Source organism: Centrocercus urophasianus, unplaced genomic scaffold, assembly GCF_019232065.1.
Source record: "Centrocercus urophasianus isolate 14NV4802_14NV808 unplaced genomic scaffold, USGS_Curo_1.0 seq_5, whole genome shotgun sequence".
In the NCBI taxonomy this organism is placed as follows: domain Eukaryota; kingdom Metazoa; phylum Chordata; class Aves; order Galliformes; family Phasianidae; genus Centrocercus; species Centrocercus urophasianus.
Window position 1 is genome coordinate 9541423 of NW_024885088.1, and position 27516 is coordinate 9568938.

Here is a 27516-nt window from a genome sequence, read left to right on the forward strand (position 1 = left end):
CCCTCATAAAATAAGCAGTAGCCACTGACATCCAGTGAATAAAAGAATCAAAGGGTAAACCTGGTGCATGACAGTTTTCCATTTAAAATGCATTTCTATTAAATAAGCAATCAAGCAGTCAGGTAGAGAAAAGCAAAAATCTCCTAATTGTAATACTGTGAAGACCCCCCTTCATGAACGATGTTATTCAGAAGGTAGAAAACAACAGTTGCTTCAGCAGAGAGAAAAGATCATAACATTACTATTCTTCATGCATTAGCAACAGGGTATTATTATACTGCCTAGCTACCATAGTGTCGTCTTTGCAGCCTCTCTGCAGCCTCAGGAGAGCTGGTGAAAATCATGTGAGTGTTTGAAAGAGGCTCACTACTTTCAGTCTGCTGATTGTGTATGTAAGACTTGACTCATTGTTCTCTGCTTTGAAACCTGGCTTTCAGAAATGATGTAAATACTTATTGCAAATCTGTGAAGTGTAAGACCTGCTGGGTCAGCCAGCCCAATATTGATTGATTCGTTACGCATGTATCTCTCTTCCAAAACATTAGTCAAGACTGATTAGGTTTAGCACTAAGGCAAGCATTTGAGAGGGTTGTTCAACCGCAATCTGAGTCAACCACATACCATGATGTGGTTACATTTTATAAAAAGTAAATATTGTACATTTGGCTAATAATTGAATAATGATGACTTAAGAGAGAAACAGAGTAATTTAAACCTACAGGAAAATTTGTATTTTGAGGAACAGCGGTGCCATAATTACCACAAAAATTGACTGACCAACATTTGAATGTACCTCTGAAATTAGGGAATGCATCACAGGCCTTTAATTTCAAGTTCTTGCTGTTCCAGACTATATACAGTGTCACATATTTTCTCTTTGGAGATGAAGATGCATCCACAAAGAGCCATGGTGAAAGAAGCCATGATTTGCTAAGGTATTAATTGGAACAGACTGCCACAGTTGTGGGAATGCTGTATAAGAAGCTGATCTTAACTACAGTCCTGTCAAAGAGGAAACACTTATCTCTAATAAAATTAAAACACCATTTCTTCAGAACTCCCCTTTTCTTACTCTATCATTCCTTTAAAATTTCTGTATACTAAATAGATGAAGCAGATCTACCCATTTTGGTTTTTGTGGTGAAGATTGTTGGAAGAATTAAAAAGAAAACCAGGCAAACCAGTAAGAACAGTTTGGATTCCGATTACTTACACTGAACATCACACTAAACAGGATCCAAGATGCTGCAACACAATCCAGACCTGAGACAAATAAAGTTCAGAATACTATAGGTGTATCTTTTCTTTAAAAAATGGCACACAGTGATATCAGCTGCTATGATTTAAGAAGAGAGTATTCAACTGTAGGAACTGAGAACTGACAGATGCTAAGTCAAGATCGAGATCAGAATGGCACACTACAAAGAATTCTCAGAATTCGTTATACACTAGTTTGAAACAATTTTCCATACATAAGAAAAATATAGTTGAAAGTAGGAGGGAAGAAATATATTACATAGAATAACTGAAACTCCCATGTTTTTATTTACATTGCTATACCCTATAAATAATATTTTAGCTAATACATTTTTCCATCAACTGCTGCAAAAAGCATTATTGTATACATAACCTTAATCTTTACAGTGACTGTATCTTCTCCACTTCAAGCTTTACATCATGATAAGTATGTATTGGCACTTGGAGTTTAGAAAGTAATCATGCTATAGACTATGTAGGCTGTTATTAGGAAGTATTAGCAGAAGGAAATAGAAATGAAAACATGAAAAATGACTATTAGAGAGCATCCAGAGGACAACAAAATGATGAAAGGTCCAGAGACCTAGAGGTCTCATATGAGGAGAGACCAAGATACTTTGGTTTGCTCAGCCTAATCAAGAAGAGACTATGGTATTAACAACTTCCTCACAAGGGGAGTGAAGAGGCAGGTGCTCTTCAGTGACAGCAACAGGACCTGAGGGTGCCAAGAAAGTGGTCATGGCAGTGAACTTGCTGAAGTTCAAAATGCACTTAGAAACACTGTTTGAATTTTGAGTAGTCCTGTGTAGAGCCTGGAGTTGGACTTGATGATTCCTTTGGGTCCCTTCTAACTTAGAATATTCTATGACTCCAGCACTTAATCAGAGTGAGGTAATTTTACGTTGATAAAAATACAACAAAACACAGTCTGCTCTTTAAAGTGATGAGCTCCTGTCCAGTATTTCAGTTCATACAGAGATGTTATCTGCAGGTGTTTCAAGATGCTCATTAAGTATGCTTTTTGTCTGAGAAAGATAGCCAACTTTTTGTGATATCAGTAACCTCAGCATAGTCACTTCATCTCTCATTTAGTGATGAAGGTTACATAGAACCAGACGCATAATTCATTATAAATTCAATTTGCTGCTTTCTTGCTTGCCATAAATCATTAGAGGTGCCCTGATAAAGGACAAGAGAGAAGGTTGGATGTTATTCCAAGGCAAATTTGGACAGGACAGATGGAAATCTTTCACCGCCTTGAGAGGGCTGCAGTGCTGGAGATGATACTATGGAACATCCTTCCTCACAAATTTCAAGTTTGCAAGTCATTTGATCTAGCTTTCAAATCAGCCTTGGTGTGATTATGGATTAAGTTCAGGGACCTCCGGAGGTCCCTATACAAAACTTATTCATTCTAGAATCACATAATTAAAAGTCTATTTAACATACTGTAGTCTTCACAAAACCTGCTCTCTTCAGGAAGGTTCATAAAACTCCTAGGGAGTGTCCAACCCTACCTGTCTCCAGGTCAACACTGGTATTAGCTATTAGGAAAATGACAAATTCGTTAACTACAAAAATTAGTAAAAACCAAGTCTGGGTATATGTTTAAGAGCATCAAGCATAGATTAAAAAAAAAAATAATCACAGGTAGATTTTATAGCTCTTTTTAAATTACATTACAAGGGCTAAGGGGAACTAGAGTTGATAAAGGCACACCTACAAGACATCTACAGTAGATAAAGTCTTTTCTACTATAAATCAATACTTAAATTATGTTTATTACAGACATATCTCTAGAATTCAGCACTTATTAGAATTGCAACTTGTATTTTCTACTTTTTAAGTCAGGTATATCTGTTAGAAAATAATTTAAAATTTCCCTTTCAAAAAATGCCTCATTTTTTGAGTTGGCATCTGAGTTGGGCAAGCAAAAATTAAATTAATATAACTCAAGCCTCAGTTTGCACTTTAGTATCTATGCATCTGTTCTATAAATCCACTTAAAATTTTTGTTTGAAATTTTTCCGCATAAAAATTTAGAACTCTTACTGTATTCTCATTTGGAGAAGCTCTCCCCATTCATCATTGGATTTCTTAATTTATAATAAAAAATGACTTGTCTCCTGTATCCCCAAAGAAAGGCATACTAGCCAGAGCAAAATACTTCTACTAATAGGAACATAGGAATCAATGAAATTGTCAGCAAATATTGCAGTGCTTCTCTTTATCGTTCTTTCTTTTTTTTTTTTTTTAATTTTACATTTTTAAAACCATGAAAACATTCTAAGACCAATCATACAACTATTACTCCTTTAGAATAACACCATTAGCAAGGACCTCAAAGAGTCACAGTCTGTGCCAAGAGTGACCATAATAAATACACAGTTTCTAGCACTGGTATACCGTCACTTCGACACCAGTAACCTTGAACAATAGCAAGGAACTGAAGGAACAGATAATTCTACAAGTGCCATATAGAGTCCTCCACTATTTGCATCTTGGGTTAAAGAACAGCCTTTCATCTGCATTCTCACTGAGTAAAAGTGAAAGACTTAAAAAGATGTACACTGTTTCATGTTGTCTTAAAAATTAGATTTAAAAGGCCAATTAATTTAGGGTACAACATACTCCAAAAGATATAATGTATTGGAAAAATATCACACTAAACAAAATTTTTATATAAGGTAAAATAAATGGTGTTTGTGTTCATCAGATTCTGAATGTAAGTTTGTGAACTTACACAGTGCTTCCATAACCAGAAAAAAAAAGAGTATAGTCTAATCAATCTGAAAAATTACAATATTTTTTCAAAATATGAGGTCAGTAGGCAATTTTTAGACATGTTGTAGCAGTAATCATTTCCCTCCTCCCTGCCACAACACAGAGATGTAAAAAAACAGTCCAGCTGCAGAAAGTGTGGTAATTTCTCAAGTATATAAATTATAAAGCTCTAATTTTACCCAGAAAATAAAAACCATATTTATTTTACAGGTAACTGTCAAACTTGCAGCCAAGCAAAGAAAAAAAACAAAAGAAAGAAAAATCAACACTGAGAACAGAGAATCAATTGCATGTCTGGACCATTTTTTTCTTTCCCACAGAATTTCTATGAAATCATATAATATAATACCGTAATGAGGACAACAAGATATAAATGAAGATGAAGCAGATGTGCCTCTATTTTTAATTCAGCTAAGCTGCTGAGTCTGGTAAAACTTGAGAATTTCTTCATGGTTTAACATAAGATTTTTAAAATCTACTAAGAGTGTATCAGGTATTGTAATCTAGTTTTGGGTTTACATAGTTCATCCAGTAGTCTGGCCTAGAAAAAGGTAGGTACAAGTTGTCAAAAAATATGTAAATTCTGCATGGAAATATTACGGCAAAAAGGGAAATTTCTGTTTCGAGGAAAGTTCTGTGAAATTGCAGAACTTCACTAAGATCTAACAGTCTCTCTTCCATTTGCCAATTTGAAACATCTTACAGTCCATAAAATTCAATTCTGCATGTCATAAATTTAATACTTCAATTTCTGATAAATGATATTGAAGCAGGGCTTCGATAATATTCAAAACATAATTATTGTATTTTGCAAATGATATTGCTTCTTGACATTACTAACACTAGCTCTTGCAGCTAGTCACTTTGGGGTAATTGTGTAATAAAGACCAGTTGCAGTTTGATTAGTCAGAAATAAACATTTTTTTCTGAAGTAGAAAAAATATCAAGTAACAGATGTATTTTTTTCACTGTTTGCTAATATCACAGTACATTTATTTTTTTAGAATCTAATATTTCTAGTATACAACAAATACTGTGGGATTTTTTCCTTTTATTTATGTTTTAATAGGTATGATGGAAGTTCCTTAAGAAGTGTGATGGTTTTGCTTTGCCAATATTTAAATCTAACTTCTCTGTTTGAAGAATGGCATAAATTTAAAAATTCAAATTCAAATAGCAAAAACACTGTGAATACATGGATGTTTTCATATAAATAAACTTGTAAAATCAGAATTAAAATAAATCAATTTGAAAACTGACAAATACTTTCACAAACTGCTTCTGGTTATTGACAGCTTTGATCACAGTCCAATAAAAATTCATGAAAGTAATCAGAAATATTATATTTCTTTAGGATAACATGATATACAGAAAGAAAGCTATCATCAGAACTACAGAAAAGTAGGTAGAAATTTTGCTTATGTATCAATCAATCCAAGATGTCACATGCTGAAGTAACTACAGGAACTCTATTAATCTGTATCAGATAAGAACAGGGTTTCCTGTTGTCCTTATGTCCATATTACCTTATGAGGTCAATTGGCTGAAACTTGTAAAATACTCCATATCTTGCCCATTCTCGATACAGCAACTAAATAATAAAATAAAAACAGAACAAACAAAAAATTAAATTGAGATAACTGTTCTTGTTAGTTTTTATAGATATTGTCAAAAAGTTAAATAAATGGAGCAAAAACAAACAAAAAAAAAAAAAAAAAACCACCAAAACCCACACAGTTTTCTGAAATTCAGTACAAACTTTCACATACATTTTCTTAACAGCTGTGGAAGATTTCAATCATGCCATGAATTCAAGTTTGGGGTGAACAGGCCTTTTCTCCGTATGCCTACTTCCTCCACATCATATTTATTAGACTGTAATGTTAGAAACAAGTATTTAAAGAGAAGGGAAAAAATTCCACAGCCTCATGAAAGTCTTTGGAAAGAAACAATTATACTCCTACACTAAAATTCTTCTTTAATATAATTTATTTAATGCCTGGAATTATACCACAAGTAAGTACTGTACAGTGTTTTCAGCTAAAAGGTGAGTGAGCCAAGAAGAGTTCAAAACTGGTAAGCTGATAAGATATACCAAGATGTAAGAAATGTGGCAAGACTTTTCTGCAACTATTGAGACCACTGTGTCCAGTGGACACTATATATAGCTCCTTCTCTCCTTATGCAGCCTCGGTCTTCTCTCCAGCCAGACGCAAAGGCTGAATTCTCAAATTTCTCACGTACCTAAAGATTGTACCCCTGAACCTCTAGCTGGTAACTGAGGGAGTAAATCCTCCTCTGATGTAAGGGCAGAGCAAGTATGAGATGGACTCATGAGACTGAATGAGACAAGTCTACGGGGCTGGATGGCATGCATCCCAGGGTCCTAAAACAGCTAGCTGATGTAGTTGCTGAGCTGCTCTCCACCACATTTGAAAAGTCTTGGCTGTTGGGCAAAGTCCCTAGGGACTGGAACAATGGAAACATCACTTCCATTAACAAGAAAGGGAGGAAGAAGGATCCGGGAAACTACAGGCCAGTGAGCCTCACCTCCGTGCCTGGGAAAACTGTGGAACAGATACTCCTAGAAGGCATGTTAAAGTACATAGGGATGAGCGGGTGAACCAAGAGCCAGAATGGCTTTCTCAAGTAAGTTCATGCCTGACCAGTCTGGTGGCCTTCTATGATGCAGTGACAACACTGGTGGACAAAGGGAAGGTAACCAGATTACCTGGACTTGTGCAAGGCCTTCGACATGTTTCCCTACCACACCCTTATCTCTAAATTGAAGATATACGGATTTGGGGATGGACTATTCGGTGGATAAGGAATTGGTTGGAAGGATGTAGACAGAGGGTTGTGGTAAATGGCACTATATCCAGGTGGAGACCGGTAACAAGCAGTGTACCCCAAAGATCTGTCTTGGGACCGATGCTCATCAGTGTCTTCATCAATGGCATTGATGGCAGGCTTGAGGGCATCCTCAGCAATTTTGCTGATGACGGTGCAGTTTACAGGTCAGAAGGATGCAAACCAGAGGGATATCGACAAACATAAAAGGGGGCCTGTGTGAATCTAATGAGGCTCAACATTGCAAAGACTATTGCACTTGGGCCAGAGTAATCACAGATGTGTGCACAGACTGGAAGAACTCCTTGTGAGTAGCCCTGCAGAGAAGATTCTGGGGGTTCTGGTGGATGAAAAGCTTAACACAAGCCAGCAGTGTGGTCTAGCAGCTCAGAAGGACAGTGGTATCCTAGGCTCCATCAGAAGAGGGGTGACCAGCAGGGACAAGGAGGTGATTGACTCTCTCTACTCTGCACTCATAAAGCACTATCCGGTGTGCTTTATGAAATTTTAAAAAAAAAAAAAAAAAAAAAAAATCTCTATTTGGGACCTTTTTCCTGAATACAGGAAAGATGTGAAACTCTTGGGATGGGTCCAGAGGAAGGCCACTAAGATGATGAGAGGGTTGGAACACCTCCCCTGCAAAGGCAGGCTGAGAGAGCTGGGCTTGTTCAGCCTGGAAAAGAGAAGGCTGAAAGAAGACCTCATTGCAGCCTGCCAGTATTTAAAAGGAGAGTGGAATCAACTTTTTACTTGGGTAGACAGTGATAAGACAAGAGGGAATGGTTTTAAGCTCAAGGAGAGAAGGTTCAGATTAGATGTCAGGGTGAAGCTCTGAGAGAGTGGTGAGGTGGAATGAACTGCCCAGAGAGGTTGTGGATGCTCCATCCCTGAAGGATGATAAGAGTAGGTTGGATTGGGCACTGGGCAATCTGGTCTAGTACCAGATCTGGTGGCCCTGCCTGCGGCAGGTGGCTCGGGTGATCTTTGGTGTCCAATCCAACCCAAGCCATTCTATGATTCTGTGATTCTATGAAAAGGCAGTGCAGATCCTCCAGAAAAGTCCTACAAAAGGAGGAACAAAACTTCCATCCCCTGACTGCTGAGTCAGGTATAAGAGGAAACATTTCAGAACTCCACATCAATCCCAATACACTCAGCTACCATAGGCAAGGGACTTGTGATAATCTTCCTTGTTCTCTGTTTTGTTTCTGTAATCTACATGTTACAAGCTTGTTGGATTTTAAAAAGAAACCTGTGTCAGTCCTTTAGAAAGACTTCCTGGAAAGGAAGTCAGTAATTATGGTATGAAAGGCATCACATTGTTCTGAAACCAGTGACAGCTGCTGGTTAGAAATCACTACCTGATTAATAATTTGGCAAAAGAGTTAATGTGATAGTAGTGAGTTTTATAACAGTGTACATACTTATTAATAATTCAGAATGGGCTTTCAACAGGCTTTTCAGAAATAGGTGAAGACCAGAGGAAGCTTATAGGAAGCATCAGAGGATTTAACAAATTTAGATGGCTATTCATCATGTTTTAACTTCAAAACAACAGCAATAACAAAACACAACAAAAAAGAAAACCACAAGACTTTCTATGGAAACACCTGATTTCTTTATATTCCTTTCACATTTTTATGCTGCGGGAGGACTATAGACAGTCTAAGAAAATATACTCATTGAAAATTATTTCTTGAAGTACAGACTAATTAAAAAAAAAATAATAAATGAAAGCAAGGATATGTTGATAAATGAAAGTAAATGAATCACATCATTATTTATAGATTGTGAATGCAGAATATGGTTTTAACCAAAAAGACATGTCAAGCCTAATTAATGTCCCTAATTTCAAAAACAAAACAGAGAGTGAAGAAAGAAAGAGTAGCACATAAGAGGTGAGGTCAGCTCCTTAAAAATAAGGCACTACATCATTACTAGTACAGAGAGCAAAATACATCTTAAGAATGTTTCTGTGTGGAATTTCTGGGTCTCACAAGAGACTACCTGTTCCCTTTCTGTAATCACTGTCTGCGGCTTGCTGGTCTCACAGAAACTGTAGCAAGTATGGAACAATGTAACTGCAGAGTTAATACCTTGAAGATCTCTACTATTCTGTCAGATTTGGCTAGGACTGGGCAGTAAGTTTAAAAATAGGAGGAGAGGAAGACAAAGCAAGAAACACATGCACACAAATCAGAACAAAGAAAACAGAGTACATTCTGCAGATAAATTAAATATTTATACTATTGATTTCTTTAACAGAAACAAAGGAAACTACAAAAATCCTCAAAAAAAAAAAAAAGTTAGTAAGATAAGATATAGAATTTTTTATCTAACTATTTTATGAGGTTTCCCATTCTTACTTTTCTCCTGCGGATGCTGTGTGAAAGGATTAGGTAAATATCAACGGAGCAATTAAGATTTAAATCTCACAGACACCTGTCCACCTGATTATTGTTGTTCAGAATAAGGAAACTGGCTTGCAGCCACTTAAGGAAATGGAGCTATGCCAGTGTGTTATTGTTAATGATTCAGTTCAGAATACTTTCTGGTCTTAGATAAGGGAGTAAATCCCACCCTGTTGCAGAAATTGAAAATTCTGCAATGAGATTCAAAGAGTGTAGGATCTTATCTTATAGAACATTGCTGTTACAGAGCACAGCCTTGAAAAATGCTTTGCATTTGTATGAAGAAATAGTGAAACTAGGCTCAATTTTCTTCAGCTTCAGCAGTAGCTGAAGAAGATTGCCCTGGATGCCACATTGATATTTTCATATGAATTCTTGTGGTTACCTCCTTAAAATCACCCCTTGCCTATAATCTGGTTTAGTTTCATAAATGACCCTACTGGTAAGTGCATTCACTGAAACAAGAATGTTAAAACTATCAAATTATTAGGACTACTTGAAAGCTAGAGAATTGAAAGTGAAGAGCAGAAAGACAGGTCTTCTAAAATTTCAATCATTTTAGGAACAGTTTGCTGCGGCATTTTTTCAGACAGCAGAATCACATTGGTTATGTCAATTCCAAAGGACATAATGCTGAATGTGACTTTATGGTATGGATATTTTCCACTCATGTGTTGCATACACTAACCCTTAGACTTAGCAATACAATTTTATAAGATTAAGATTAATGTGGAAAAAGGAATGGGCTTCCTTTCCTGATTTTTACTAAATTGAAATGAATTCTAAAAAGAGTTTCCTAATATAGTTTGTTGTATTTTATTAATTTCACTTAAATCAGAACTCTATGTAGATTAATGATAACATTTTTTCAATCTGCTTCTAATAATCTAGGGATGCTGTAATAATATATGCTATAATTTTTTTTATTTTTATTTTTTCTACAGCAGAAATCACACTGAAACAGAGAAATATCTTTACTATAGTCTTAGGAAAAGATTATTGCAGTGTTAGGAAAAGAGTGGGTTTCATTGACAGTTCGTTACTAATTCTAGTAGGATGTGACATAAGCAATCACATGAAAATAGAGCATTTTCTCCAAGGAAATGCTGAAGAGGGTTAAATAAGTATTAACCTTAATTACTGCTGACTTATTGGCTTACATATTCCAGGCAGGTTCTATTCATCATTCTTTGGGTTTATACTACAGAATAGTGAAACAGAAGATGCAGACAAGTTAAAATGGCAAAACAAATAGAGTAACAAAACACAAAAATGCCCCACTTTCCTTTAAATCTGATAAAGGCCTTTCAGGAAATTAAACATCGAGACTATTAGATTCAGATAGAAAACAGATGATGTTATGCATAGAAATACTACAGCAGATTCAACGTCTAGCCAGCAGAAACGTGAATAATTAATGAATTATTTCTGAAAAGACCTTTTTATATTTTTAATACTTAATACTTCATAGCTGAGTCAACTGGACAGGATAAAATGAAGGCAACACAAAATATAAGTAGTAGGGTGAATACTTTTCTAGGTATTAGTGCTTTTAGACCCTCTTTCCCCTTCTTTCGTATTACCCTGTCTTCCTACACTGACTACTGATCACTTACTTTCCTTCTCTCTAAAAAAGTGTACTAATCTTAGAAGTAAACTACACTTCTGACTTTCAGAGTCCCCCAGTGTATTACCATTAACACTTTTTCTCCTGGTTTTATCAGTATTCCATATCATGACACCATGCAGCAAGCTGCTAAGAACCATGCTGGAACGTGGTGCCAGGAAGCTTCATTTTCTGGCTCTTAGCTACTGATAGTGTCAGTTATTCTTAATGAGATCTGGCTTTCCAAGAGGAAGATACACTGAGAAGAGACAGACTACGGTTCCTAGGAGTCTACAGTACTTCCTACGTGATCTCCAGTTCCAGGTGATAGAGGTGAACTAGACTCTTCTTCACATCTGGGCAGTGTGGTCACAGTATGGTTGAAACACCTTTATCTCCCATTTGCTTGATTTGTTTGTTTGTTTGATTTACCTGTAACTCTTTTTTTATATTATTATCTTATATTCTGTTACAATTTGTAGTAAATTCATATTTCTCCCCATCGTAGTTGGGTAACTTTTGTTTTTCTTCTCACCAAAAAAGGGATGGGAGAGTGAAAGGGGCCAGGGAAGTCTTTTCCCCCTTCTTCTCCCCTCCTGTCGTGCATGAAACTATTACACTTACTCAGAGACAATTTCTTCACAAACAAAAGGTTCAAAACTATAGACACAAGTACACAAGCTTCTGCATAGTTAGCTTTCCAATTTTGTCTGACTAATAAATGGAATTTTATATGTCTCATGAAGACATTTTGTGGCTGAAATTAACACTATTTAACAAAAGCAATAAAGATCATGTTTTCAGATTTTTACCTACCTGTTATTGGAGAAATCAAATTTACCTGTATGATCTATGAACTCATTCTTAATATCAAGAGTTTAAAATTATCATAACTTGTGGCAATTACACCCAGAAACTACACTGAGTATTCAGTTCTTTCTTCATTTCCCCACAATTTTCCCTCCTTACTTACATTCTTATTGTTTGAATATCAAGGAAAAAAAATACAAACAGTAAAGAATGGAATGTCTCTTATCGGATTCCATTACTTAAATGTTTTTACACATTCCTGATAGTAAGTATATGTTTTAAATATAGTCTGAAGAGATCACACATCCATTTCTCTTGTGCAGATGGTAGGTGATATATTTTCAAGTCATTTGACAGCTAGAGCCATTTTCTTTACAAAGTAACTGAAAGTAGACTTTTTAAAATTGTATATAATTTAAGTAAATGAATAATAAAATGAATAATACAATCATGTTTTAGTTTCATAATTATTTATCTACAGCATCGTTTGGTTATGGAAGGAGAATAATCATGTAAATTCTTGAACTATTTTTGTGTTTCAATAGATTGAAAAATATTCTCTGTGCATGTGGAGCAAAACTTGAAGAAGTTCAAGATATTTACATAAAGTTAAATTCACTGAAACACTTAGTGAAATGTAATAGAAATTCTTACAAATTTTAGTGTGCAAAAGGACAGAAAAATAAGCAATGTAATAAGTGTTAAATGCACTGAAAAACCATTTGTTTGACTAAATGTTGGTTGCTATCTTATGACGTTTCGGACATTAATTAATACAGTAAATTAAACCTAACATTACACTAATTCACTAATTTTGTAATGTACTGTACCTTTCTTTCATTCATATCATCATTTTGGTATTCATATTCGCCCTAGGAAAAGAAATATAAAGTAAAAACAGTATATTCAATAATAGATTGCTCAGCTGCTAGTACAGTGTAGATTTTACTTTTAAGTCACAGTCTGAACCATATTTTACAAAGGTTTTAATGCTAGAACTGCACACTAAAGAAATAGAATATATTTTCATTGTCACAGGAAATGATCTTTAAAGTCTATGTACTCCAAAAGTAATGCCTCCTATTTATTTCCATGGAAACTACAAAATATACAAAGAGCACAATAACATTATTTGATAGAGCAAATTATCATCTGCAAAACACTGCTTTTAAATATAGTCACCACAACTAGCTATGCTTTTTTTCCAGCAGTGAACAAGAGCCTGAATACCACATTTATAATAATCGGCATGGCCATCTGTAATGTGGCTTGTCTTTCATGTTGTCGTCACTGCTGAAACACACCACCCACCTGCTCACTGTGCTAACATCTACTACTTTATCTCCATTAAATGCTTAGCTGGTGTCAATGAATGCCAATGGGTGCAATTTTTTCCATATGGAGGAATTCAGTTCCATTTCATTGCTTCATATATATTTCCATGTTAGATATCATTTTGTCAGATTGGCCCTCTTCTGCCTACTGCCATAAGGCAAAAAAATTTAATGGAATATTGGAAGCAGTGTTCAATCTCTATTGCCATACCACTAACATCTGCCTCTGGTGTAGTGGGCCAACGTAATAAAACAGGAGGCATTGATTTTGGAACATCCTTAATGCTATTGAGTGATATCATGAGAGAACTAAATTTTTAATGGGATATACATACATCATGAAGTGGGTATGCAGCTTCATAAACGTTGTTTGCTATTAATGTGCTAATACCTAAAATAAATAAATAAATAAAGCAGAGAAGATTATTGATTTCATTTGATGACATCACATAAAAGACTGAGACATTTTACTGAAAATGATCAAAATCATGTAGATAAGTATCTACTAACACGGAAGTATAGAAGTATCCAGCTATGGTAAATATTTTCATAGAAAAGTTCATTTCTATATGTGCTTTTTCTTGAGTGAACTAGTATGATAGAAAAACAGTTTTGATTACTTTATCATCCTGGTATAAAAAAAGTATGTGACTGAGAAGGAGAATATCTGGGAAGTCCTTTCAGAAGCCAGATAATGATCAGAATCGTGGATCCCTACTGATACACAAATACATAAAAAATACATTTACAAAAGTTTGTGATTAAGAAACTCCTGCTCTCCATTGACTAACATTACACTGTGTTTATTTTTTGTGGAACCAAATACTAGTGTTTCTGTCCTTCCTCTTATAAATAATATCATCCTTCTGAGTTTGAAACAACTCATCTTTGCAGGAGTTATATCAATCAATTCTCATCTAATCCATGGTTATGGTGGAAAGCTGCATGTTTCACGGCAAGAAGCGCTGACTTCTAAAGATTGCAATAAAGAAGTCTGGTAAAAAAAAAAAACAGCAAGATTTAAGGACACAGCAGTATCACAGAGAACCCTTATTAATAAGGGTTTCAGCAATTGCATTCCTACCTAATGATTACATCACCTAAAGACCACTACAGGCTCTCAAGAGTTAGAACTTTTACAGTTATTCTGTTTCCAGTATTTGGAAGTGAACACAATTCCTCCATAAAATGTCAGTTAAGATTAGCAGTTTATTTCAGACCTATACGCTTCGGTGTCCAGCAGAAAGTAATCAGAACTTTTGTCCTTAGGAGAAAACAAATGGTAGTCAAATTATACAACATTCTGAAATATTTTGGCAAAACCCTTGGCAGACACCCTAGATGGGCATTAGCAATACATTTCTCCCTTGGCACATGCAAAATATCCTTATCCCTACATGCACTAAGATAGAAAGGAAATATTAATGTTTGGATCATATCAAGTCCTCTATTGAAAGCATTCTGCTTTTGGAAAGCTGGTAGCAGTTCATAGTTATGCTAGAAACAAATATATGTATACTGTATAACATCGTAGAAATAGAATCAAAATCAGCCCTGCACAGCTGCAAAAATCAGTAAGCAAATGTATTTGAAGTGTCATTTTCCTCCCACCATATGATGATTCATGAAAACCAAATATTGTTCAAACACTTCCAATATCGTCATCCTACTTCCTTTTTGTTAAATAAGTAACAAAATCCTAGGAAAACAGAATAAAGCCCTGCCTTAGGTCCCAGCAAGGGGAAGAAAGTAAGCAGGCTTCCAAACTGACAGAGGGAAAACTTGTGCAGGAAGAGAGGGTCTGGACCCTTGGCCCTACTCAGGGCAGAAGGATAAGCCTCCCTGTGCCCCTGAAGTCTCCCTAACCAACAGACATGAAGCTCTGGAGATGGAAAGAGAAGAGGGTATGGACAGTGGTTCAGAACCACAAAAAGGGCCACTATGTTAAGAAGATCCAAACAAGAACTCGAGTCACAACTAATGGTAGTAAAAAAGGTGAAATGTCTTAGTAATTGGAGAGTCTGTGCTGAGAGTCACTGAGGCACCCATCTGCTACCGAGACAATCTCTCTAAAGAGGTCTGCTGCCTTCCTCAGGAAGAGGATATGAGGTATGATAAAGCCAGAGGACTACAGTTGGTCTTTCAAGATGGTTCACATGAGGCTGCAACTAGGAAATTAAAAAGTATCAAAAGGATTTTACATTCCTTGGGGATATACTGAAGGGATCAGGAGTGTAGATAGTAGTAGTAGTAGCCCCCCTCAATTCTCCTGAACTGGAGGTTGGGATGAGGGCAGACAGAAGAGAACAGACCACCTGAATGAATGGCTGAATGAATGATGTCATGTCCAGAGCTTTGACTTCTATGATCTAAGGCACACTTTCAATAAACAGGGAATGTTGACACAGGATAGGACACAACTGACCAGGAGGGTCAAGAATATACTAGGAAGCAAGCTGGCTGGACCTATCACCATGGTTTCAAACTAGATTTCTCGCAGGAAGGGTGTATAGTGGTGAATAACATAGAAGAGGGTTCCTTCAAGAAAGTAATGTGGCCAAAAGCCCACTTGAAGTGCCTCTATACCAAAGCACACAACATGGGAAATAGGCAGGAAGAACTGAAAACCATGGTGCAATTGAAAAACTACCATCTTGTTGCTGTCATGGAAAGATGGTGAGATGACTCACATAATTTGAATATCATGACTGAGAGCTATGAACTTTTTAGAAAGGATAAGCAAGGTAAGAGATGTTGCCCTTTATGTTAAGAAATGGATAGATTGTGAAGAGGTGCCTCTGAGAAACAGTAATGAACGTGTTGAGAGATTGTGGGTTAAAATTAGGGACCAAACTTTAAGTCATCTAGCGTTCGGGGGCTGCCAGATCAAGGGGAACATGTTGACATCTGTCAGATACAAGAGATGGTGCACTCACAAGCTCTCATCCTGATGGGAAATTTCAGCCACCCAGACATCTGCTGGGAAAGCAACAGAGAAAGCTGCAAGCAAACCATGAGAATCCTGGCATCCACTGACGAAAACTTGATGGTTCAGGTATTAGACAAATCCACCAGAGGTGAAGCACTGCTGGACCTGATGCTCACCAACATGGAGAAGACTGTTAAAGATGTTAAGATTGGAGGCAGTCTGGGCTGCAGTGACCATGGCCTGGTGGAGTTCATGATCTCAAGGAGTGCAGGCCTGAGCTTCAGGAGAGCGAACTTCAGGCTGTTTCAGGAATTGTTGGATGATATACCCTGGGAAACTGTTCTTAGGGGAAAACAAACAGAACAGATATAGCAGCACTTCAAGGAGACCTTTCTCAGAATACCTTTCTAAGAACACAGAAAGAAACCCCTTCCCCAGAATAAGAAATCAGGCAAACAAGACAGGAAACCAGCATGTCTGAGCAAGGGTCTGCTGGTCAAACTGCAGGAAAAAGAAGTATAAGTGATGGAACCAGGGATGTTGCCCTTTATGTTAAGAATGGATAGACTGTGAAGAGGTGCCTCTGAGAAACAGTCACGAACATGTTGAGAGATTGTGGGTTAAAATTAGGAACCAGACCCCTAAGTCATCTAGCATTTGGGGGCTGCCAGATCAAGGGGAACCTGTTGACAGCCTTCAGATACAAGAGATGGTGAACTCACAAGCTCTCATCCTGATGGGAAATCATACCCACCAAGTTCTCCATCATATTTGAAAAATTTAAAGCCAGAGTTACAGGCCTGTGAGCTTCGCCTCCATTCTGTAGAAGTTCAGGCAATGATTCCCCCTGGAAGAGATGTTAAGGCACAAAACAAAAGACGTGATCCGAGACAGCCAGAATTGCTTCACTGAAGGCAAATTGAGCCTGACTAATCTGGTTGCCTTCTATGGTGGACTGATGGCATTGGTGGACAAAGGAAGGGCAACAGATGTCATCTACCTGGACTTTGCCAGGTCTTTGACATGGTCTTGTACCACATTCTTATCTCCAAATCAGAGAAAAAGAGATTTGAACGCTGGACTACTAGGTAGAAAAATAATTCATAGAATCCTTAGAATCCTTAGAATTGGAAGGGACCTCTAAAGGTCATCTAGTCCAATTCCCCTGCAATGGACAGGAACATTCACATCTAGATCTGGGGAGGAGGTCATAGTCAAAAGGGTTGGCAACAGCTCTATGTCCAGGAAGAGGCCAGTAATGAGTGATATCCCCCAGGGTCTGTCTTAAGAACACTGCTCTTTAACATCTTTATTAATGATGTAGACAGTGATATCAAATGTATTCTCAGCAGGTTTGCTGATGACACAAGGCTGAGTGGTACAGCTGAAAATACAAGAAAGGGACACCATCCAGAGGGACCTGGACAGACTCAAAAAGTGGGCACATGAGTGAGGACTTGATGAGGTTTAACAAGACTAACTGCATTTGAGCTGGGACAATCCCAGCTGTGAGTGTGGGGAAAAAACACATTGAGAGTAGCCTGCAGTGAAGGACTTAGCGGTCCTGGTGGACAAAAAGCAGGACATGAGCCAACAGTGTGCTCTTGCAGCCCAAAAGGGCAACAGTATGCTCAACTACATCGAAAGACAACCATTAGAGTGAGAGAAGTGTTTTTCCACTCCTACCCTGCCTTTGTGAGGCCCCATCTGGAGTACTGAGTCTGGGGCCTGGGGCCCTCAGTACTGGAGGGATAGAGAGCTCTTGGAGCTGATCCAGAGGACCACCAAGATGATAAGAAAGCTGGAGCTCCTCTCGTATTAAAAAAGTTTGGGGGAATTGGGTTTGTTTAGCACGGGAAGAGAAGGCTTTGGAGATATCTCACTTTGGCCTCCCGGTACTTGAAGGAAGCTTACAAGCAGGAGAAAGACTGACTTTTTACACTATCTGATAATGACGGGACAAAGAGGATTGTCTTTAAAGTAAAAAAAGGGAAAAATTAGGTTAGATATAAGGAGGAATTTCTGTACTTATAATTTGGTGAGGCACTGGAACAGGTTGCCCAGAGAAATTGTGGATGCTTCATCCCTCAAGCTGTCAAAGGCCAGGTTGGATGGGGCCCTAGGCAACCTGATCTAGTGCCCATGGCAGAAGCATTGGAACTTGGTGATCTCTAAGATCCCCTCCAATCTAAGCCATTCTATGAGTCTATGATTCTGTGAATGCTTGAAGAAATCTTTTGAGATACTCAAGTTTAGTATTCCTAACACTAGTGAAAAAGGAGAACCTTAGTAATGCATGAAGCAAAGAACTTTTGGGGGATCATCTCAAAAGACAAGAACGATTACTGAATATATGTCAAATGTGATGTATAATCAAGTTCAGGCTATAGTCTAGAAAGGGAAAAACATTTGCTTCTTGTCAAATGGGACCTTGAGTTGACCTAAGCTTGAAAAAAGAAGCATAAGAAACTCTCTACTTATGTTTTGATCTCTAAAGGTGGCATTTATTACGTTAAAAATTAGAACAAGCTATTAAACACAGAACTTTGAATAAGAGGCTAAATGAAAGCACTTACATATTATAATACCACCTATTATATCCTTGAAAGACAGGTTTCTTCTTTCCATCTTTCTGTCACCTCAACAACTTAAGAGTTTGAACAACTTCCACACAATCTCTCTGGATCCCGTGGCAAAGTGTCATCTATGGGAAGTGGCTTTTATATCAATAGACTTTATGTCCCTGGTGCACTGAAGGCTTCTCATCTAATCTGCCTTGAACATACTTGTCTCCAAATTTCTGTACTCTGAAAGCATCCACTTAATTGAAAAAGACAAATGTGTTTTTGTTTTTTTTTTTCTTAATCATATTAAAATAAATAAATAAAATAAAATAAAATAAAATAAAATAAAATAAAATAAAATAAAATTTCTGTTTAGGTTATAGAAATTAATCAATTTTCCATTCCAGCAGCTGTAACAAAGAAATCTGTTACTGCAGCTTCACCACACAGTTATACCAAGACTACGAAGGAAAACATTATACACCATATAGCTATTCTTTGCAAATGTGTAGGTCCCTCAAAATGTAATGCCTCCCATGAAAACTACAACAAAATACACAATAACACCATTTGATAGAGCAAATCCTCAGCTACAAAATGCTACTTTTCACCACTATTAGACATGCATTTCTGCTAGGGATCAACAAGAGCCTTCTTACTGCCGTCGTAAAACTGCATCAGTGAAGATGACCCTGTGCTTCACAGCTGATGTGAAAGCATTGTTGTTAAGGTAATCTTGCATGTGCAGTCTGTCTTCTATTAGTCCAAACAGATGGAAGTCAGCAGGCAGTAAACCCAGACTGCACAGTGCATAGAGTAGAACAGTGCAGCCAAGATTGCCTATATGCTCCAGAGTCTTCAAACTGATATAGGTCCTGGTATTGTGTTGAAAGTAAAAGGTTGTCTTCTTCCCAACCTGAATCTGAAAGTTTGAGCCTTCAGCTTAGTCAGCACTACAGTGTTGCTGTCATAAATTATGCTTTCTTCTGGTTCCAGGAAATCCAGAAGGAATACCCCTTTCCTATCTCAAAAGTAACCCCTCCAATGCCATCTATCACACAGCAACAAAATTTAATAAAATGTTTTTTCTTTTTTAATCATCACTTGTCTCTTCAAAATATTCCAAATTTTTAATTCAGTAGTCTCAGACAAAAGAGACTGCATGTTAATTAAAACGGCCTTTTTTGTGTTACTATCAGTCAAATTTGTAGAGGTTCCAGTTGTATCAGACTCTCTAATTGAATCTTTTTGGTGGTTTCATTAGTATTTTCTTTTTTATCTATATTTTTTGGTTCATTTGTATCCTGAGGATTCCATTGTTCTGGGTTCTAATCATCTTTTTTAAGAATACAGCCCTTATTCACTTTATGGGTATATTTCTACCTGTTGTTTTGGCATGTTGCCCCATTAACTATAAGTTTGTACACTAGTTGTTTAGTTTAAGCAAGTAACTCATTTTCTTCTCTTAGGTTTTCTTCTGAGGATTGGTAGAAACTTAGTGGCATTAACACTGGCCACACTGCTATTGAAGCGGTCAGCTGTCATTGTTGTCAAAACATCCCTAATTTTTGAAGACATTTGTCTTTACTAGATGGCAATAAGGAGTTACCTTCATTGTTCCTTACCGGGACCTGTTTTTCCCATTGTGCACCCTGCTGATTATATACCACTGAGCATGCGATTAGAGAAACTGTTTCCCATTGCCCCTCCAATATAGAATCGCAGATTATCCCTGACCACCGTGAGGGAGCAGCTGCTGGGTGAGTCAGTGGAGCAACAGGTGCTATCGGTGGGACAGGACCCATAGTAGGCACTAGCTGAGAACCCTGATCAGACCCCGTATTCCCTTTTTGCCACATACAGATTTCCAGATCATGTAATCGCTCTGTTACTATTTTAACCTCGCAATTCAGTTTTTCCAACCCCTCACCACATCATCACTCTCTGATTCTGCAGGAGGTTGCTCCTTGCAGTGTCCATCAGGGGTGATGTCAGGTATAGCCCCTTTTTCCAGTTGCAATACTGCAGATGACTCAGTAGCAGTGTCATTTGAGAGATCAGGGGCTGCTGCCTCTACTGATGCTTTTACCGGACCTACCAAGGAACACACAGTGTGTGTGATACCCCGAACAGGCACATCAAACTCCAAAGCCAAATTAGTTGTTGTATCGGCCAGTGCCTGTATTGTGGTGTTGCCCAATGGTTTGCAAATGTTGGTTGTGATATTCTATCCCAAATTGGAATTAGGCTCACTAATCGGAATTTAGTTTAATGGACACTGCGGCACCGCCATCTATGCCTATCGTCTGGAAAACAGATGAGGCAATATGGGTGGAGCAGTAGCCTTCGTCAAAGGAGCGTCTAGAAACTGCACAAAGGTTAGTACAGGAATAACTTCAAGTAGGTCATATTTGATCTTCCACTAGCCCTTGTAATACATCAATTGTTATTCCAAAGAACTGGTAAATGGTGTCTGTTGCACGACCTTCAGAAAATCAATGATCAAATGGAATTGATGGGCGCCTTAGAACCTGGTCGTCCTTCACCTGCTATGTTGCTGCAAGGTTGGCATATACTGATCATAGACCTTAAGGATTGTTTTTTCATGATTCCTGCTGCTGAACAAGACTGTAAGTATTTTGCTTTCTCAGTGCCACTGGTTAAGAAAGCAGAACCAGCCTCTTGTTATGAATGCGTTGTACTGCCTCAAGGCATGAAGAATTTTCCTACTATGTGTCACCCATTCATAGCCACAGCCTTGCAACCCATTCATAAAGCAAACCCTCATATGATCATTTATCACTACATGGATGACATACTGTGCTGTCAGGAACAGCCTTTTGATAATAGCTGGGAAGTACAATGAATCTCCCATCTCTCTCAATTTGGCCTTCCAGTGGCACCAGAGAAAGTGAAATGCGCCTTTCCTATGTTATATCTGGGTTGGAAATTATCAGATTCTATGATACACTCTCAGGCTGCAGAACTGAAAATTGACATTTCTACACTTCTCGACTTGCAAATTCTTTTAGGTCACTTACTACTTGCTACAGTCATCCTTTGGCATTTCTAACGCTCAATTAGAGCAGTTGTTACAGTTGTTAAGGGGAAAATGTGCTAATGATACAATTGTACGGACGCCTGAGGCTAAGCAGGCTCTAATTCAGATTACTGCCCAAATTCAGTCAGAAGTTAGCCATCTTCAATCCCTACTTCATGACATTTCTCTTGTTGTATGTGTCCAGGAGAGGCACACCTTTGCAGCCATCTGTCAGTGGAAAGAAAGGCACACTTCTCCTCAGAACAGGCCTACTAAACAATCCTCTACTTCCCTTTCTGTGTTTTGGGTTTTTTTTTGCTAGAATGGCTGTTTTCCCCTGTTCAGCCTCAGTCGTCCTTATGACTCGTATCGATATAGTAGCTGAGCTGATTTGTATGGGCAGAGACAGAGTTCTCTATATAGTGGGGCAAGTGACAATATTAGTTTACCCTTTACCTCACACTGGGCAGAGTGGGTATACCCCATAATTCCCTCTTCTTAAAGTTGGCTTTAGAAGGGTATCCTGGCCGTCTGCATACAGAACACCCAGATCAGCAAGTAGCTCAGTTCCTGGAAAAAAACTGACTGAATTGGAATACCTCAGTATTCGAGACAACTGGTGAATGGTCACACAGTATATACTGACACTGGACGCCAGAGCCACAAAGCTGTCTGTGTATGGTGGAAGAATAGCTGGAAGCATCAGTTTGTGCCAACGGAGCTACAAGACAGCTTGCAAACTATGGAACTAAAAGCGATTTTATGGGCCTTTACTGCGTGGCTAAACGAAACCCTAAATGTTTTAACCGACTTCCTCTATGTGGCTGGTGTATGTCAAAGAATTGAGGATGCTCACATCAGGGACAACAGGAATGTGTGGCTCACCTCTATGTTTTACACCTTAAACATACATTACGGCAAAGAAAGGAACCATATTGTGTCATCCATATTCGCAGCCACATAAACACACTTGGTTTAGGGGAGGGTAATGCTGTTGCTGATAAATTGGTTATGGTGACCCCTGTTAATCTGTTTGATGCTGCTCATAGCTCTCATGAGAGGACACAGAGCAGGCCTGAAAAGCACAAGTAATGAATAATTGACTCGGAGGCTGATGTCAAGGCAGAAACTTTGGGTTCTTTGATCATAAGGCAGTTTACTCAGCCCCTGGCCTGTTGTCCATGCAGGGATAAACCTAGCACAGGAGCTATCAGGGCTTATTTAAAGAGCCTTAAACTAGCTATGTCAGGGAAACGGGTCACCAGAGATGAGCCTAGGGGAATAATGGTTGAGTTGGGGTAAGGCAGATGACTCCGCTGAACTGCATCTACATCAATGCATACAGCATAGGCAACAAGCAGGAGGAGCTGGAAGCGATTGTGTGGCAGGATAACTATGACGTAGTTGCTATCATCGAAACATGGTGGGACCACTCTCATGACTGGAGTGCTATGATGTATGGCTACAAGCTCCTTGTCTACAAGGGGTAGACAAGGAAATTAGGGTGGTGGTGTGGCCCTTTACATTAAAAAGAGTATTTTGATGTTGAAGAGCTTGGGGTTGGGAATGATAAAGTTGAATGTCTATGGATAAGGATCAGAGGGAAGGCCTGTAGGGGCAACATCTTGATGGGGTTCTGTTATAGACCGCCTAATCAGCATGAAGAGAAGGACATGGCATTCTATGAGCAGCTTGCTGAAGTTGCACAATCACCAGCACTCATTCTCATAGGAGACTTCAACTTCCCTAATATATGTTGGAAATACAATACAGTGCAGAGCACAGAGGAAGCAGTCCAAGAGGTTTCTAGAGTGTGTGGAAGATAGCTTCCTTACACAGCTGGTACGAGAGCCTACCAGGGATGGTGCCCTGCTTGACCTGCTCTTTGCTAACAGAGAAGGACTGGTAGGTGATGCAAAGGTTGGAGACTGTCTAGGGCAGAGCGACCATGAAATTGTAGAGTTCTCTATTCTTGGAGATGTCAGAAGGGTGACTAGCAAAACTGCTATCTTGAGCTTCAAGAGGGCAGACTTTGATCTGTTCAGGAAGCTTCTTGCAGGGGTCCCTTGGGAGTCACTCCTTGAGGGTAAAGGGGTCCAGGAAGCCTGGATGCTCCTCAAAATGGAAATCTTACAGGCACAAGAACAGGCTATTCCTGAACGCTGTAAGTCGAGCCATAGGGGAAGAAGACAAGTGTGGATAAACTGTGAACTATTGTTGAGACTCCAGAGGAAAAAGAGAGTCTACGTCCTCTGGCAGAAGGGACAGGGTACTTGGGGAAATTACAAGGAGGTTGCTAAGGTATGCAGGAAGGAAGTTAGGAAGGCAAAAGCCCAACTTGAACTCAGATTGGCCACTGCAATAAAAGAGAATAAGATATCCTTTTACAAATATATCAACGGAAAGAAAAGAACCAAGGAGAAATTCCATCCTTTACTTAACGCAACGGGGAATGCGACCACTGAGGATGAGAAGGCTGAGGTCCTCAATGCCTTCTTTGCATCTGCCTTTAATAGGCAGATCAGTTTTCTTCAAGGCACTTTATACCCTGATCTGGAAATCTGGGATGGTTTGCAGAATACACCCCTGGTGATTCAGTTGGACACAGAGAGCTCCTCCACTATCTGGACTGTCACAAGTCCATGGGACCAGACACCCTCCACCATCTATGAGTGCTCCTGCTTATCTGGAGAGATCCTGGAGGATTAGAGACTTGCCAGTGTGACTCCCATCTACAAGAAGGGCCATAAGGAGGATCTGGGGAACTGCAGGCCTGTCAACCTGACCTCAGTACCAGGGAAAATAATGGAGCAAATCATTTTGGGTGAGATTACACAGCACATGCGTGGCATCCAGGGGATCAGGAGCAGCCAATGGGTTCGTAAAAGGCAGGTCATGCTTGACCAACCTCATTTCCCTCTATGAGTGGGTGACCAGACTGGTAGATGAGGGAAAGACTGTCGATGTGGTCTGGGTAGACTTCAGCAAAGCCTTTGGCACAATCTCTCACAGTATTCTCCCGGGGAAACTGGCTGCCTGTGGTCTGGAAAGGAATACACTTCTCTGGGTAAGGAACTGACTAGAGGGCCGTGCCCAATGGCACAAGTAGTTAATAGAGTTAAGTCCAGATGGCAAACCGTTACAAGTGGTGTCCCCCAGGGGTACCAGCTGGGACCCATCTTGTATAATATCTTTATTGATGATTTAGATGAGGGGATTGAGTATACCCTCAGTAAGTACGCCAATGACACCAAGATGGGAGGTAGTGTCGGTCTGCCTGAGGGTAGGCCCTTCAGAGGGATCTGGATAGGCTGGATCACTGGGCCGAAGTTAATGGGATGAGGTTCAATAAGGTCCAGTGCCTGGTCCTGAACTTTGGCCACAATAACCCTATGCAGCGCTATAGGCCTGGGGCTGAGTGGGGATGACTGTGAAGAGGAAAGGGACCTGGAGGCGTTGGTTGATGCTCGGCTGAACATGAGCCGACAGTGTGCTCAGGTGGCCAAGAACTGGTGAGGCCACTCCTTGAGTACTGTGTTCAGTTTTGGGCCCCTCACTACAAGAAAGACATCAGGGCCCTGGAATGCGTCCAGAGGAGGGCAACAAATCTGGTGAGAGGTCTGGAACACAAGTCTTATGAGGAATGGCTAAGGGAGCTGGGATTGTTCAGTCTGGAGAAGAGGAGGCTCAGGGGAGACCTCACTGCACTCTACAACTTCCTGAAGAAAGGCTGTGATGAGGAGAGGTTCAGCTTCTTCTCCCAGACAACAAATAGAACTTGAGGAAATGGCCACAAGTTGCACCAGGGGAGATTTAGATTAGACATAAGGAAAATCTTTTTCTCTCAGAGAGTGGTCGGGCACTGGAATGGCCTGCCCAGGGAGGTGGTGGAATCACCATCCTTGGCAGTGTTCAAGAGGTGTCTAGAAGAGGAGCTATGAGATAAGGTTTAGTAGCTTGTGGGTAGTAATGGTGGTAGGAGGATGGTTGGACTAGATGATCTTGTAGGCCCTTCCCAACCTTCTGATTCTATGAGTCTAAATGGACAGCTGAATTTGCAGATTTTATTACATTGTGTATGGGAACTGCTGAATCATGGCCTGAACCTCTGATTGATCAGCTGAGGTGAGCAATGAGTCAGCCACGGGAGCACAGGTGAAGGCTATGGGGTCCCCCATGTGTTAAGGGAAATATTTCCCCATAATCACATGGCAGATTACTTTCAGGGATTTAGCGAAGACATACTAATAATGAAAGAAAGACAATTAGCTGCCCCCACAATGCCATGGCCAATATTAAATGCTTTAAATCATGCAGAAGTGAGGAATAATACTTCAGAAAATGAAAACCAACTTTTGAGAAACCACATTGAAATTTAGTGCAAGAACTTAGCATACTAACAGGGAAGAAAACAATTCTGCTTCTTCCAATATGCCAAGTTTGTAACATTTCAAAAAACAATGATCAGATTCCTGAATCAACGGACTTCATTGATCAGGAAAATAAAAAATCTAAATTAGGTCTCGAATCTCCAATTTTGACAGATTCACTAGAAGTCTTGCCTGTTATAACTCAGGAAACAAAAAAAAAGTACAGGACAGAACGGCAGGGGTGCTACCTGACCTGTGGCCCCCTGCCCAGACTCATTTTGCATGTAACAACCCAGCCATATGCAGCAACGGAATTGATGGATTTAGTACCGCAATTTTGGCAGAAGCCTAGAGAAAGTGTGCCAGCTTGTTTATTGAGACTGTGGGATTCTGGGGCAAAGTGTTTTGGTGAATGGCCCAGAAGTAGCCAAGTTGGCCACCATGACTGTCCATCCTGCTCTCAGGCAGTGGTTATATGCAGGTAATCAATGTCTTAATGAAAACCATTCTAAAATAGAATGGTTAATAGTGGCCTGCTGTATGGCAGGGCCGAATAAATCTGGTCTACATACAGGTATGTGGTCCTCCATGGGGGACCTTCAAAATTATATCTGCAAACTAGGCACATGAGAAGTAATTTATGAAGACGCATTTGATGGCCCTGACATGGTCAAATTCTCAGTAGGGATGAGAGACTTAATTCTACAGCAAGCTCCCTCTCATTTGTATGGTACTTCGGTCTCTATATTAAATTCCCTGGTGGCCTCAGAAGCTGTAGTCCAGCAGGCTACCCAGTTAGTGGCCAACCTAGGAGAAACAGAACACCTGTGGACCAGGCGCAACATAAGAAGAAGCCAAGGTCCTGCTGGTGACTAAAACCAAGATGCTGGCTACTCGAGCTCCTCAAATGGGACCCATAAGGGTCTCCCAAAAACAGATGTTTAATGATTTAATTCGGGCTGGAGTCCAATATGCTAAGATTGACCCCCAGCCCAACCATGTCCTTCTCCAGCTTTGGAGACAACTAAAGGACAATCAAAAATTTCAGAGCTACCCTAAGAAACCAAGGGTAAGGGTTATAGAGAGAATACCAATGACAACATGGAACCTAAAAGATTTCATAGTTCCTAATAAAAAAAAAATAAAAAAAAATAAAAAAAAATAAAAAATAAAAAGCCACCTCAGATGTCTCAAACCGCAATGCCTGAGCCATTGGAAGCGAAACAACTGGGCATAGCACAATTCATGGTGTGATGAGAGATGTTAGTCCCCCTAGGGCCTCCAAATGGGACTGGAGGCCCTATGTAGAATTGAAGTTTATTGGTCCCGAAAAAATATTCATAGAGTTATGGCATTAGTGGACACTGGAGCAGAAACATCAATTATCTACAGAGATCCAAACAAATTTGATGGAGACAGAGTGATGATTGGTGGTTTTGGGGGACAGACTGTTCCTATCACCCAAACATGGTTAAAATTGGGGGTTGGCGTCTCCCACCTCAGGAGTATAAGGTGTCTATTGCCCCAGTTCAGGAATACATTCTGGGCATAGATATTCTAT

General features: G+C 39.2%; 1 protein-coding gene across 1 annotated transcript in view; it reads right to left on the minus strand.

Moving 5' to 3' along the window:
* The window catches only part of ANO2 (anoctamin 2), a 170494-nt gene that overhangs the window by 113225 nt on the left and 29753 nt on the right, over positions 1 to 27516 (minus strand). The window contains exons 7-9 of the mRNA XM_042835091.1: positions 13388 to 13443; positions 12549 to 12590; positions 5568 to 5632 (exon numbers count right to left, since the gene is read on the minus strand). Coding sequence (XP_042691025.1) covers positions 5568 to 5632; positions 12549 to 12590; positions 13388 to 13443 — 163 coding nt within the window. The remainder of the gene's footprint in view (positions 1 to 5567; positions 5633 to 12548; positions 12591 to 13387; positions 13444 to 27516) is intronic.